Source organism: Lagopus leucura, unplaced genomic scaffold (assembly GCF_019238085.1).
Source record: "Lagopus leucura isolate 7727_CA_CO unplaced genomic scaffold, USGS_WTPT01 Super-Scaffold_100002, whole genome shotgun sequence".
In the NCBI taxonomy this organism is placed as follows: Eukaryota; Metazoa; Chordata; class Aves; order Galliformes; family Phasianidae; genus Lagopus; species Lagopus leucura.
Window position 1 is genome coordinate 47,585,417 of NW_024962263.1, and position 13,952 is coordinate 47,599,368.

At 37.6% G+C, this 13,952-nt stretch overlaps 1 protein-coding gene across 2 annotated transcripts in view; it reads right to left on the reverse strand.

The window, feature by feature from the left end:
• CDH2 (cadherin 2) overlaps positions 1-13,952 on the reverse strand; it is a 113,244-nt gene that overhangs the window by 35,078 nt on the left and 64,214 nt on the right. For both annotated transcript variants that reach the window (XM_042868989.1, XM_042868990.1), the window contains exons 3-5: positions 3,252-3,478; positions 1,265-1,411; positions 511-666 (exon numbers count right to left, since the gene is read on the reverse strand). In XM_042868989.1, coding sequence (XP_042724923.1) covers positions 511-666; positions 1,265-1,411; positions 3,252-3,478 — 530 coding nt within the window. The remainder of the gene's footprint in view (positions 1-510; positions 667-1,264; positions 1,412-3,251; positions 3,479-13,952) is intronic.

Here is a 13,952-nt window from a genome sequence, read left to right on the forward strand (position 1 = left end):
CTACTCTGTCAATTTCTTTAGAGCAAAGAATATCATTTTCATAAGCTGGCAGACTGATTACAATTCCATTAAAATGCTTAGATTTGCCCCGAAAATGAAAATTGGTAGGTTATTGTTCCCATCCATTTCTCAAATCACAGCTGCTGCATTTCTAATAGCAGTCTTGTTTTAATTTAAGTCGCTGAATTAAAAGTAAACTTTTGAAAAATATGCAATAGTGGAGACTGTGATCAATGGCCTGCATTTGAAATATAAACTACAGTATCCATATTTCAATCTTTTAAAATTACTTTGTATAAATACATTTAATCACTGTTTATGTCTGTTAATGCATTTAAGCTGCTTAGGCATAGTAAGAGTTAGCCTCAGTAAGTACAATAAATATAAATCTGCTACAGACTCTTCAAATCATATCTCATAGAAAACTAAATGCCGGCTGCTCAAGTCATGTTTGAAGCAGATGTTAATCTTCAATTTGATAATCTGATTTATGGTAAATTAAACTCTTACATGAAAAGAAGCAATCTGCTCCCGATCTAAAGGCTTTGTCACAGACAGCTGTCCTGAGATGGGGTTGATGATGAAGATTCCTGTTGGAGGTTGGTCAGCTCCTGGGCCAGTCACACTGTACCGTAGCGAAAGGCTTTTATCACGATCAGACCTAATCTGTGTGTCAAAAAGATAATGTTTACATTAGCTACAAACAACTGATAGGTGTAACTGCTGCTGAGATAGTTAGTATAAAGACCGAGGTTTTCAGTCACACTCTTTCACTTGTCATAAAGCGAGTTAATAAAATTCCAGGAACATAAAACTATCTCTGATTACTTCTTGTAACAATCGTGATCATGGATGGAAGGTCTCCTGCACTGGACTCTTGGCACTGTGATGCAGAGTCCTGCAAAGGAACCAGCATTCTTCACCCTATCACCTCCTTCTTCCTCCTTCCTCCTGGTACACTCCTCCTCCTGTACATCTCCCAGTGGAGAACTCTGCAGATTAACTGGAGCATTCTGAACCTGCAGAGATCCTCCTTAACATGGAGGAAGTTGTCACAGTACTTACCACCAGAAATAAAATCATTTTATTCCAGTACAGGAGCATGGGGACAACTTAAAAATAAATCAATAATATAGGAATAAATAGCAATCAGCCCAAAAGACTTCAATGGACATTTGGATCGTAAACAAAACATCGTTCACATGAAGTCTCCCTGAAAACACTTTAAGGGACATTGAAATCATATTTCTATTAACTTCCTTACCCTAACTAATTCTTGAGGAAAAGGTCCTCTGGAATTTTCTGGTAGGTTGATTGGAGGGATAACCCAGTCTCTCTTCTGTCTCTTCAGATGGCTGCTGTCCTTATATTGTTGCCATGGAAATACGATGTCTTCAATTTTCTTTTGGTCCTTTCCCAGGTACATGATAAAATTACGCACATGTTAGGAGATGTTATAGAATACTTTAGATACAATTACATAATTGACTGAAAAGCTGTCTCTCCACTGTGTTATTTACATTAACAGATGAGTACAAAAACAGCCAAATGTTATTTACAACTGTTTGAGAAAAACTCCCTTTCTTTCCTCCTTATTCATGTCAGAGGAGAAATGAAATCAGAAGCCATTTATAACATGGCACTACTGTGTAAACTATCCTCTGCTTTCAGGAAAGTATTTAATATTTTGCAGAATTTAATAGTATGCCTTTATGTATTTCCCATTAGCTGGAACTTCAGTCCAGGTAATGTGTTACTGTACATTAAATTTAGATCTGGGTGTTCTAAAATATAATTTGAGTTTCAAGAGAAGTTTAATACATACTGGTAAGGAATGTCTCAAATATTTATGACCCTATTAAATCCCATCGAATTAATGCTGTAATTATTTTAAACCTATGTCAGCCATGATGGATGCTGTAGATGACCCACTTTACACGTTGGGCATTAATCTCTGCTGGGTGTCAACATTCTTTTCCTATTCCCTTCTATAGCTGCAGACATTTCAGCCTTTGGACGCCAGCACACACATAGCCATGCTAGCTTGCTAAGGGGTGAGACAGTGAGACAAAAACATTTTCAAAATCTTTTAAGAGAAAAATCTCCCTCCTCTCCCTATCCATTCCCTTAGTCATTAATCTAATCAAATGTGTCACAGACTAAAAACAGATGCCCAACTGAAGGCCAGATTCCACTACTCTATATTCTACTAATGTTAGGGATGCCTGAACTGCATCTGTGGAAGGAACAGGGCATGCTGTTGCATATCTAAGCATATGCCCTTCCACAGACTTTTTTGGACAAAACAACAATACTTCCTTGTTTAAAAACGTGCCTTAAGAGGTTTAAAAGCAATCTGCAAACAGACAAAAAACAAAACAAAACAAAACAAACACCCTGAAAGTTAGAGAGCTTTTTTCACCTGTTATCAGCAAAAATATCTTGCATAATCACACCATCCATTCTGAAATTATGCATAAATCTTTAATGTATATCCGTAACAGATACACTAATCCAGGAATAAATTTTGTTCCTTATTTGTAAATTAATCAGAGAAGAAACACCAAGCAGCAAGTAATAACACAGGCAAACAGAGAAGACCTAATACTGGTTTCCTAAAGTAAATATGTTTATTTATATATAGGTAGGTGTGATTTCTGTTACAGTACAGTACATGATTTATCCTATGGCAGCTTCCAGCAGAGGGAGACTATCTTCCTTACCAAGTACAGTTGGCATCATGAATAATTTACAGCTTCCAATTTGATTATGAAGGGACAAGACAAAGCCAATATTCCCTGCCAGAAATGCTTTCCTACTACCACTGCAAAACTACAGCTCCCATCTAATAAACTTGACTGATGCATACTAGCACAGATTTGTTTATTTTGTGGTTATATTTAACTGCTTGAATAAATACTGCAATACTTTCAAAGCAATTTAAAATAAAGAAATGACCATGTCCGACTTAAGTTCAGGTATAAATCTCAAACTATACAAACAAAGTGCTCAAACATAAATGAATCCTACATATTTAAACAGACATGCCTTTTCCATGCCTTAGCAAAGCTACAGAATAACAACAGAGCAGCTCTTTTAAGGCTCCAGCTTTACAATTATTAATGCAGTATTTGCCCATTTAGTAAAATACCTCATGGAGACGTGCATGACAACCAGAATCAAAGACCTATTTTTAAGCTTGTTTCGGGAGAGCTACTTATACATACAACATCTTATAGTTTTTGTTTTACCTTTTCTGAGACCCCTGTGAATGCTGGTTCAGGGGTTAGCTTCACCTTCATTTGCCATTCTTCCTGAGTTTCCTTGTCTTGAGCAGACACTACAAACTCTGTGGGCTCTGCTGATAGTTGAAAGCTTCTCTCTGCATATACTACACCGTCTTCACCTACTCTGAAATCTTCTGGCTCACTGCTTCCAAAGTATATTTTTCGGTTTTCATCACAGCTCTGAAACCTCACTATAAAATACAAAATAAAGAACAAAAAATTAAAAGCAGTAAGTTTGAAAACTGTGTGATATAAAACGTATTGAGAAAAAATACTCGAAAACAGGAATACCTGTAGAGATTTGCACCCTTTCAAGAAAAGATTCAGTCAAGTCAAAATCATAATACACTCAGAAACACCCAATGAATTTAATTATGCTACAAGCGTAATCATAAACACAACTGTGCTTACAGTGCCTTCTCTGCTATTGATGGTAAATCAAAAACCCTGAAGTCAGTTATGAGGTTAACTTCTATGCCTTCCTCAATCCATGATTCAGCTGTATTATCTCTATACGTCACTTATGAGATCTGGGCTTAATTTTCCTCCCTCATTCCTCACCTTTAAGATAGAATCAGCAGTAAATATTTACCTTATAGAGAAAATACAAGTTAAAAACTCAATATTTATCTTTTTTCTTTCTTCTTTTTCTTTTCTTTTTGTAAAGCTGCTTCATATGCATCCATATATCCACTTAAGAGTATAACCCTTTTTCATCTAATTCTCCCTCAGTCTCAATTCATTTTGTGCCATCTCAATTATGCTCACTGGAATAAGAACTCAGTAAAACCAACTGTGTAAGGTACTGATGGGAAATGAACAAAACAGGTGCTGTTTTCCTGACCCAGTTGCTTACACTACTGCTTATCTTCTAGATTACTGCAAATAACAGTAGGTAAAAAATGAAAGTGTGATTTTAAAACCAATGATCATTCTTTAATGCTTTCAAAGAATAGTGAAATATTTGATTGTATGGGCAACAGAAGTTCAAAATAACATCGTTATGAAGGTTGTGTTGAAATACACATAGTGAAGATGAAGATAAAATGAGGCTTTATGCCTCATTTCAGTTATTGGACTTTTTTATATTGTGCTAAACCATGCACAAACTACTTAGCTTCAAAACCTAAAGGTCCCTCTCAAGAAAAATCACTACTAAATGTCATGCGTCATGTGCTTTCTTCCATAATGCACTGGTTACAGGAAGGTACTGAGAAGAAGAATCATATCTTTTCCCATTTGAACTTCAAGGACTGAGATGATGTTCAGATGACATTCAAAATTTGTTTCTTTACTTCACCCTTCCAATTATCTGGAATCTCCCACTTGCCCTCTCCTGACAGAAGAGACTTTATAAATACTTCTTTAAAAGGGTCTATCATGCATAAAAGTGTGACAAACCACAGTGCTCCTCAAAATAAATGATAAAACATCAGTGTTCCCAGTATTAAGCTTACTGGCTTGTGCTCTTTCCACACAGCTCACACTGAACTTTGGGAAATGCCACTGTCGTACTAGGGAGAATACAAGCCCCAGCAAAAGGCACAGAAGGCAGGAAGAACACATCTCTCTGGGTGAAGGCTGTGGCCTCATCACTAGGACTCCTCATGCGGCTCCTTGTAGATGCTGCCTCAGGCCTTCACCATGAGCAGTGGGGACTGTTTCACTGCAATTCTAAGAAATACTTGGCCTCTAAGACCCGGAAAGCGTAACAGAACCAAAAAAAACCCCCAAAAACAGAAGAGTGAGCAACATAACCCATAGCTCTGTGCCTCTGCTGGCCTCTAATCTCAGCTACCACTGCTCTCTCTGAACCTGCTCTTCAAAAGAGTGCCCTGACCAAAAAGGCAAAAGACAGGCTGATTCACCTCTGGCTCTTCTCAAGTCTCATTTCTGAAAACTACCAAGTGCAAAAGAAAATTAATATTAATCCAAACTTTGATCATTACTAGTTTTAAAAAGGGGAAATTTAAAAGGAATATTACAGTCATTATAATCTGAAAGACTAAGATACCATGACATTTCATAAAAACTTATTTCCCAACACACAGAAATGTAATATATTCAATGTTTTATGCATATCATAAGACTCTGAGAAAATCCCTTTCCTTTTACAGCATCTTTGTAAAAATTTATAAAATCGTCAGTGCTTTGTTAGAATTACTCTCCCCTTGCAAGGAACACATTAACAAATTACCCTCAACTATAACCATCCATAATTGAATTACCTTGACAGAGTACAAGTTGTACAGTAGCGACTCTCTCCACAACTGTACGGCTATCATTCTTAAATTCGATTTAGATACCTCTACTTCATTTTTCAATATTCAACTGGCATGAACAGAGAGGGACTGCTGACTGTAGGTTTTTAATCTAAGGATGGAGGGGTTTTTTGCAAAAATGCTACAGGAACTTTTTTCAGTGAGAGTAACACCACTATTTACACCAATCATGTTTTAACACCAACACTGAATCACAGAAAGGCCTGGGTTGAAAAGGACCACAATGATCATCCAGTTTCAACCCCCTGCTATATGCAGGGTCACCAACCAGCAGACCAGGCTGCCCAGAGCCACATCCAGCCTGGCCTTGAATGCCTCCAAGGATGGGGCATCCACAGCCTCCACAGGCAAACCTTTTCCAATGTATCACCACCTTCCGTGTGAAAAACTTCCTCCTAATATCTAACCTAAACCTCCCGTCCTTAAAACCATTCCCCCTTGTCCTATCACTATCCACCCTCATGAACAGCTGTTCTCCCTCCTTTTTGTATGCTCCCTTCATGTACTGGAAGGCCAGAAATGAGGTCTCCTGGGAGACTTCTCTTCTCCAAGCTAATTAAGCCTCAGCCTTTTTTCACAGGGGATACGAAGGGAGATACATTTTCCAAAAATTCCATTCTGTTGTTAAATCAATCACATGGATCCCTTTTAATTTTTAAAGAAGGTTAACCACATATATTATAGAGCATTTAGGTCACTTCATTTGCAACAAAAACAGTAATCAAATATCTTTTTTTTTACTACTTCATTAATTTCCTACTACTCTGAGAAACTTTTTCAGCACAAGCAGTATTATATTCATTACTTAAAAAAAAAAAAAAAAAAAAAAAAGAGAACCTGTCTCTGTAGCATTATTAAAGGAACACGTACAGCTCTGCGCTATTAAAGCAAGCCCTCAAGTCAACACCCTTTTGCATGGAAGCAATTAAAATATATGCTTAAATTTGTAGTGTACAAAGTCTTGAGAACTAAACATGCAAATTCATTTAAAGTGCCTGAGTTACACCACTTTTACTCCTGTCTAATGGGATGAATGATTCATGGTATCTGTTAAAACATTTCTAACTTCATGTACCTTACTAGTAGTCTTTAAATTACCTAGGTTTTTATTCTCCCAGAAAGGATTCTTTCTTCAGCTACTCATGCTGGTTTGCACAGTTTTAGCAATTCCCTTCTGCTCCCTTCACCTTAGGCAAAAAACAGCAAAATTATCTGACCCAGAGACTGAATACAGTCTCATACAATGGACTATTACTAAAATCAGTTTTTCATGAAAATATTCATGTACAGTCTACCAATAGAGACTTTTTGTTACTTGTATTAGTCCTGAGACAGCTGTGTTGAGTTTGCCATTCGAATTTGTGTACTTTGGAAGTATCTAATTCACTTCTGGATAAGATTCAGATACATACAAATGACAAAAATTAATGTATTTCATTTTGATAATATACTGGAGCAACATTATTTGTCTTGGATGTTATTCTCAATGCCTAAGCATCAACATCAAAGCTTACTTAGAGGACATTATGAAAACTGCAATAAATTCTAAGCACTAGTAACACATGCTCAAATAATACAGTTAAAAGTATGCATCATAAAATGGAAAAAAAAACAACAGGTATATTTAACTTACTCAAGATCACTGTACAGCAGATAGTAAGGTAAGAAAGTAGCTTACATAAAACCACCTACCACATAACACTTCTGACAGTATGAAAAACTGTACAGAAACATTCTGCTTGAAGAATCAAGCTAGCTGCAAGCTTAACAACTGAATATTACCCTCTTCAAGAAGGCTATTTAAGAAGTCTTCCTACTTCTGCAAGAAGAGAAATCAAAGAAAACTACACTAAATATATATACATATATTTTTAATTACACCTCTATAAATTAGTCATTTATTCAGATTGGCTGCTTCTGTACCTGTAAGGTGATCTATTAGTCCTACTTAGAGTGCAGATGCTCATATTTCAGTTTATGGTTTGTCAAAGTGGCATCTGAAATGCTCATGAGACACTCTACTACAATTATAGATAACCTTCAAGTATATATAAAGCCAGAGAAGTGGATTTTTTCTAAAGTATCTTGGTGGACCATTATAATTGCAAAGAACTGAACTACTTGCCAACTTGCTTCTTCCTTCAATGATAGCACTTCTAAAGTATGTCTGATTATTAAACCTTCATGAGCTTAGCTTAAAAACATTATTTTTGATTTTTTTTGACACATGGGTGGTCCGTAGCCATCAGGAAAATGTCTTGATTTTACCTGTAAGCTGAGAAAATTAGATGCAGAAGCTACTGATGCAAAATAAATATGGAATATAATCAAGTTATTTTAGACAATGGCATTTTCCTAACTGAATTATAATTGAATTTGTCATTATATCCCTCAGAGATGCTTCAATTCACTAGCACTGTTTCTAATGTATTCTTCCATTCTGTTTTCTAATCCCCTTTTCCTTTGTCCTTTTACAGTCATGCACAGTGACTTGCATGCACACTTCATCCTATTCTCCACGTCATCTAGAAAAATCTCAAAAAGTGACTCCTTTTGAGCCTTTTTGGAGTAACCGGCCTGCAACATTTCCAAAGAAAGCTTGCTTGTTAAAAGGCAGCCGCTTACCACTTTCTCAGAGCAAGTCTGCTTATTCAGTAATTGCTTCTGAAAATCTCTAATTCTGTGCTGAACACTGCACTACGCACTGCCACCTTCACCCACAGTGAGCAGAAGGCTGCTTCCATGGAAGACACATTCCAAGTTTTGCTACTTCCTAGGGGCCAAATTTGGTCTATATGCTTCTAATTCCTATTTTCACTTGACTTCACAAGCTTTTCAGCCTGGTTCCAAGTGGAAGCCTGGCTAGGAAACTTGCAAAAGAAAAGAAACAAACAGAAAATTTTCAACTGAAATGAAACTGGAGATAAATTAAAGTAATTTACCAACTTTAAATGTTTTATGATCTGACTCTTAGTAGCTCAACTTTCCACATTTTCATGTTATACTGTTTGCTTAATCACCTGTCTATTCAGTTAGGAAAACAATAATTAAAAGGAAAAATGATTTGCAAGAGTTGTGGTTTATTCCATACAGTACACTTATTTCATCAACTGCAAGCAGTTCCAATAGAGTGATCTGTGGCAGACATGAGGTAAAGCTTACTATTAGTATATGACTTTGTTATTAGTTATAGTATATAATATATGCTAATAAATATATATAATGGTATACATTATATATATACATATATGTATATGTATAATGTATGGCAGTAAGATGTTTGTAGTAAGTCATGTACTGCAGAAAAGCTGTAAAGCTGCATGAAAAGTTATTCAAGATGCTGTACAATACACTGGTAAAAATAATTTGTGCTGGTTATTGCAGAAAATGCTCTTTCAGGGTATTTCCCTCCCCTGCTCCACTCCCCACGCTGGTACTTCTAGACTGAAGAATATGCTTACTTCCTAAAGTAATATACTTTCAAAGCAATCTGGTAGTCTACACAATGGTGATTTCTGCAAACCCTATTTCTGCAACACTATTTTTCATTCTTGATTTGTGTAACTGCATTGTGAGGATGTTGTTAATATTATTTTTGCAAGTCTTGCATTGCAAGGTGTAAATGGGAAATGTTGGCCAGAGGCCTGCTTCCTCATTAACCCAACCAACTCAAAAACTAGGGTCTGGTTTTGAAGTATTTTCTTTCACAGGTAGCTGTCACAAAACTGCCTAATTCTTACATTTGCAGTGAAAGGCGTGCACAGTTCTTTAACAAAATGTCATCCAGTTCCCAGTTCCCATAATCCTTTGTTTACAGAACAAAGTTGTAACAGGCATGCCAGAATGAAAATAGGGATAATGTTCTTTCTATTTGATAGAAATGCCTCTGCAAGCTTTTTCAGAACAGGAATACCAGACATCAGCAAAACACAGAGCTGGTATCTCAAACAGAGTCCAAATTATATCTAATTCACTGACCCTTTTCAGTTCTTGCCTCTACCACTCACTGACACAAAGATCATCTGCGTTTTGACACCCCTTTTGTCCTCATTTTAGGGGGGGGAAAAAAAAAAGCAGCAGAAAAAGAGGATAAGCATCTTTGGGGAGGGGAAGTACTTCTGCTTGGACAACTGCTTTTGTTTTAAAGCACAAAAAGGTTTCTTTCTCTTTCCCTCCACTCTGCGTTACTTCATGCAGTTTTGCTATAGACGAGCCTGTAGGGCCCCGGCAGAGTTCTGCTCCAGCAGAGTTCTGCTCCAGCTTCTTCCTAAAGGATGCTAGCTGAAAGAGAACTTGGTAATAAATGTCATTCCTGTACTCTGGAGTATGCAGTGCACCTTTAATACTTCCCCAAGTATACCATTCTACACAGTAATAAAAAGAAGGATTAAATGCTAATCTCTTATACCCATAATGCATCAACAGACTATACCTTCTAAAATCCAATTTGGTAATTAAAAAATATCTCCTGAACAGCCAGGCTGGGAGACTAAAGGGAAAGTACTGTTTTTAGAGATAGCTAGAAGAACACAGCTTCAAAATTCAGGCACTTAGCACAAACCTATTTTTACTTCTATTCATTTTTATGTGACCTTAAGCAGAATAAGAAATAAATACCTACAATTATGGTGTAGCAATTACAGGGCAGTTTTACTGCTACAGTAATGACTTAAATATTAAATATATAGTAAAAACTAGGTAAGCAGCATTACTATTAGTTTGTCTTCAGAAAACACAGATAAGGATTTTACTTTTTTTTTTCCCCCTCCTCTTTAGCAATAAGGAGAGAAAGACACTTTTGTACGTCCTTTCTGCCAACTGCTCCTGAACAAAACTATTTCTAGGCTTCAGATTTCACTTTCCTTCCATCTCTTTTTCACTTCTCCTCCTCCAGTCTCTCCTTGTTTTCTCGAATACTGAAACTCACTTTGTTATCATTACTTTGTTCCCTGATGCTCTCCTTTTTCCTGCCCCCTCATTCAGCTGTGCTCCCCATGGAGGAGCATAGGTGCTGAAGCTTTACTCATTTCAGGCTGACAGCCCAGCATTCCAGCACACTGAGAGCAGAAAGAGGCTGTCTCTGGAGGGCTGCCTTTAAGAAATAAACTAAATAAAAATGCAGGCTCCTGGTTCAGTAGAGAGCCAGAACACGCTGATATATCAAACAGGCACATGATTTCAAATGAGCTGATGATCTGTTTCATCCATTCAACAGGTCAGCAGTTTTCATAGCTGTCTTAAGCCCCCACACTTAATAGGGGTTTAAAAGCCAACAAGAGAGAAGTATGCATATATCACCCTATCAGATAGGGTATTTTTCACTACTACTGTGAAAAGAAGCAAAATCAAAGTCTTTTCCACTTTAATTATTGGGCAGCCCTAGCAGCAATGAATGTATTTGCAAAGAATTACATCAAACAAAAATTCTCAGCTCTGACAAAATGGCAGTGATCTAGAGAGTGCTCCCATTTCCAGTGCAAAAACATTCTTAGAAACACATGTGGGGGCATTTATTATTTGGTACTCTGATGTGGACCCTGGCTATCACCCATTGCCCAGTCGCACACTTTGCAGTTCTTTGCAGGTGGTTCAGGGCACACAGGGGCAGACAGTTACGTGGATGCACTTCTCAGATGCACTGGGCTGTGAGAGATGCAACAAGTGGAAGGTGGGATAGTTTTCCCTAAAGCTGCTTTTCACCTTTGCAAGTGCTGCTCTTTCTCTTGTCTCCTCCCTTCCTGTCAAGTTAGTCAATGCTCTGGTGTCATTTGGCACTCCCAACTGCTGAGAGAGAGCCTGAGCAAAACACACCACTGTCCTCAGAGCCACCTGGAGGTGGCTTGGCCCCCTGCTCTGGGTGGTCCTGCTGGAGCAGGGGATGGGCCAGATGGACCCACAGGGCCCTACCAGTCTCAGCCATTCTGACACTCATTGATAATACATGCCAACCCACTACCTTAACAAAGATAAAAATGGTTTAAAAACATCCTACTTGCTTCAATATTGTGCCGTAACAACAAAAAAAGGGCAGGAAACTGACAGTTACCAAATGGGATGGAAGAAAGGCAGAGACAGCCTAGCAGCCTGCTAACATACTGATGTTTCAGATAGCAATAAAAAAAAATCACAAATCCCAGGGATTATACTATCACTGGATCATGTCCACTAGGCCTCAGGGAGAAAACTAGTTGCCGCAGCAGCTTAGTGTTACCTAGTCAGACCTGGGGATTTATTATTATTGCTACTAATAATAAACACAGATATCTGACCTTAAAAATCAACAAAGTATCTGGTGAGCGGTACAGTTAGCACAGGCCACAGAATAGATGCCTGTAGCAAACAAAATAGAAGACAAAGAATAGGGGAACGTGACTCTTTTTAGAAAAGAGTACGCATGTGTGTGGAAGTCACATGTAAATGGCTGTTCTCTCCCTCTACATACAGCTTTCACCTCTTCAGATGGAAAAGGTAGTATTCAAATGACTGATTAATCTTTCAAGAGAAAATACCTAGAGAAATGACAAGAAAACGCCTAACTGCATATACCTGAAAGTACTTCCAGGAGTTTGTTATGGTATCTCTCTTAATGCACACAGCATTCGCCTCTGAATGCATATCACATTCTCCCTGCATGCAAAAATGTGTGTAGATATAAAACAAAACACAACAAAAAAAAACCCACCAAAAAACCAAAGAAGCACTAGTATCAGCAATCAGAACTGAAAAGGTGCAGGAAATCTTTGAACATTGCAGAGCAAGGAAGTTTACCTCAAACGTTCAATCATCACACTGAATCCTTACAGTTGCATCCAGCCCTACACACAGCAGCAATGAGTAATTAGTATATATTTTTACTTTTTTTTTTTTTCCCCACCACTCTTAAATGAAAAGTACAACGACCAAGGGGAAAAAAAGAAAAAAAAAGTAATCTAGTGCAGGAATATTCTTCAGTGACTGTAATGCAGTGAATGCTGTGATAAATTACTTTTATCCTCTTGATTGATCACCTAGACCAGATCCTCAATGAGGTACGGCATCATTGCAACATTACTGAATCTCAACCGACCAGAAGGCGAAGGTAGAGGAAAAGAAATCTGATTTCTTAGGATAAATAAAGAGCCACAGAGCCACACACTCAAGATTTGAGTCTCTTTTCAAATTATCATTTAATAGAAAGCTTACATGGCTCTAAACAAATTAGAGAAATATTGTTTGTGGCCAGAAGTAGCATTTTCACTTCATATTTATGCAGTGGAAACTTTAAAATAACCGACTTGAGGTCACTTGTGTACAGCCAAGACAATTAAAGTCAAAATTCAAGCGGTGCTACTTGCTTTCAATAACACTTACCATTCTCTGCATACACAGTTCTAAGGATTACAAAATTACAAGCCTCAAATAATCCACTTAAATTCAAATTGACAGTAACAAAGTTGACAGAAATAAAAAAGGAGTTACGCCAGGAAAAAAAGCACAGATAAAAACTATTTTCTTCTCAAAATGCACACAAGCATGACAGCAGCACAACATGATACCTGGGATAATCCTGGAAAAAAAACCCCAGAATTGTCTGACAGAAAAAAAACAGACAAATGAGAAGGATACAGAGAGGTTTCATTCAAGAAGCAACTTTCAGTACAGCCAAGAAAAATTAAGACATATTTTAGGATCCTGTTCCAAAACAGTGCTGTGCAAATTTATGCAATTTATTCCAGGTAAGAGCCTTCCTGGGGAACAGGCTGATGCAGACCTGGCTGAACACCCTCTTGCTTAACGATCATTTCAGTCCAGACACAGAAGAACAGAAAAGAAAATGAACAGACGTTCTGATATATTTGAAGATATGCTTCCTATGATAAATGCAGCAATTTTTTGTGTCTAGACTTTCCTGTGGGCCTTGTGAGTGCAAAACACAAGATACTTGACATTCAAATTGTGTTAGATTGGAATAATGCCTGAAAATGGCAGGGGCTTGACTGATTGAACTAGAACTAAAAAGCTACTTCTAGAAAGGCCTAAGGACTGGAGCAGAATATTACCTTTCTGAACCCTTTTGCTGGGTGAACGGTTACACGAGCTTTGAGACCAAAGATTAATGTTATAAATACCACAACGAAAATTCTCCGTGTGATAACGGTTCCTGAAGGGAGTCATTAGAATTCATTTCTGGATGTGGCAATTAACCTATTAGTGCCTGAGTCAAGACTGTTTTGCTGAGCAGCAGTGAGATATTGTCCTCTGCGCAGCCTTGATTTTTCAATTATTAGTCATGACATCCTAAGTTTCTTAGTACAGATTACGCAGCATCACCCTCCAAATGCCTAGAATGCAAAGTCTCCAGGGATAATCCCTACAGTGATCAGTATAATGGGACTGATCCTTG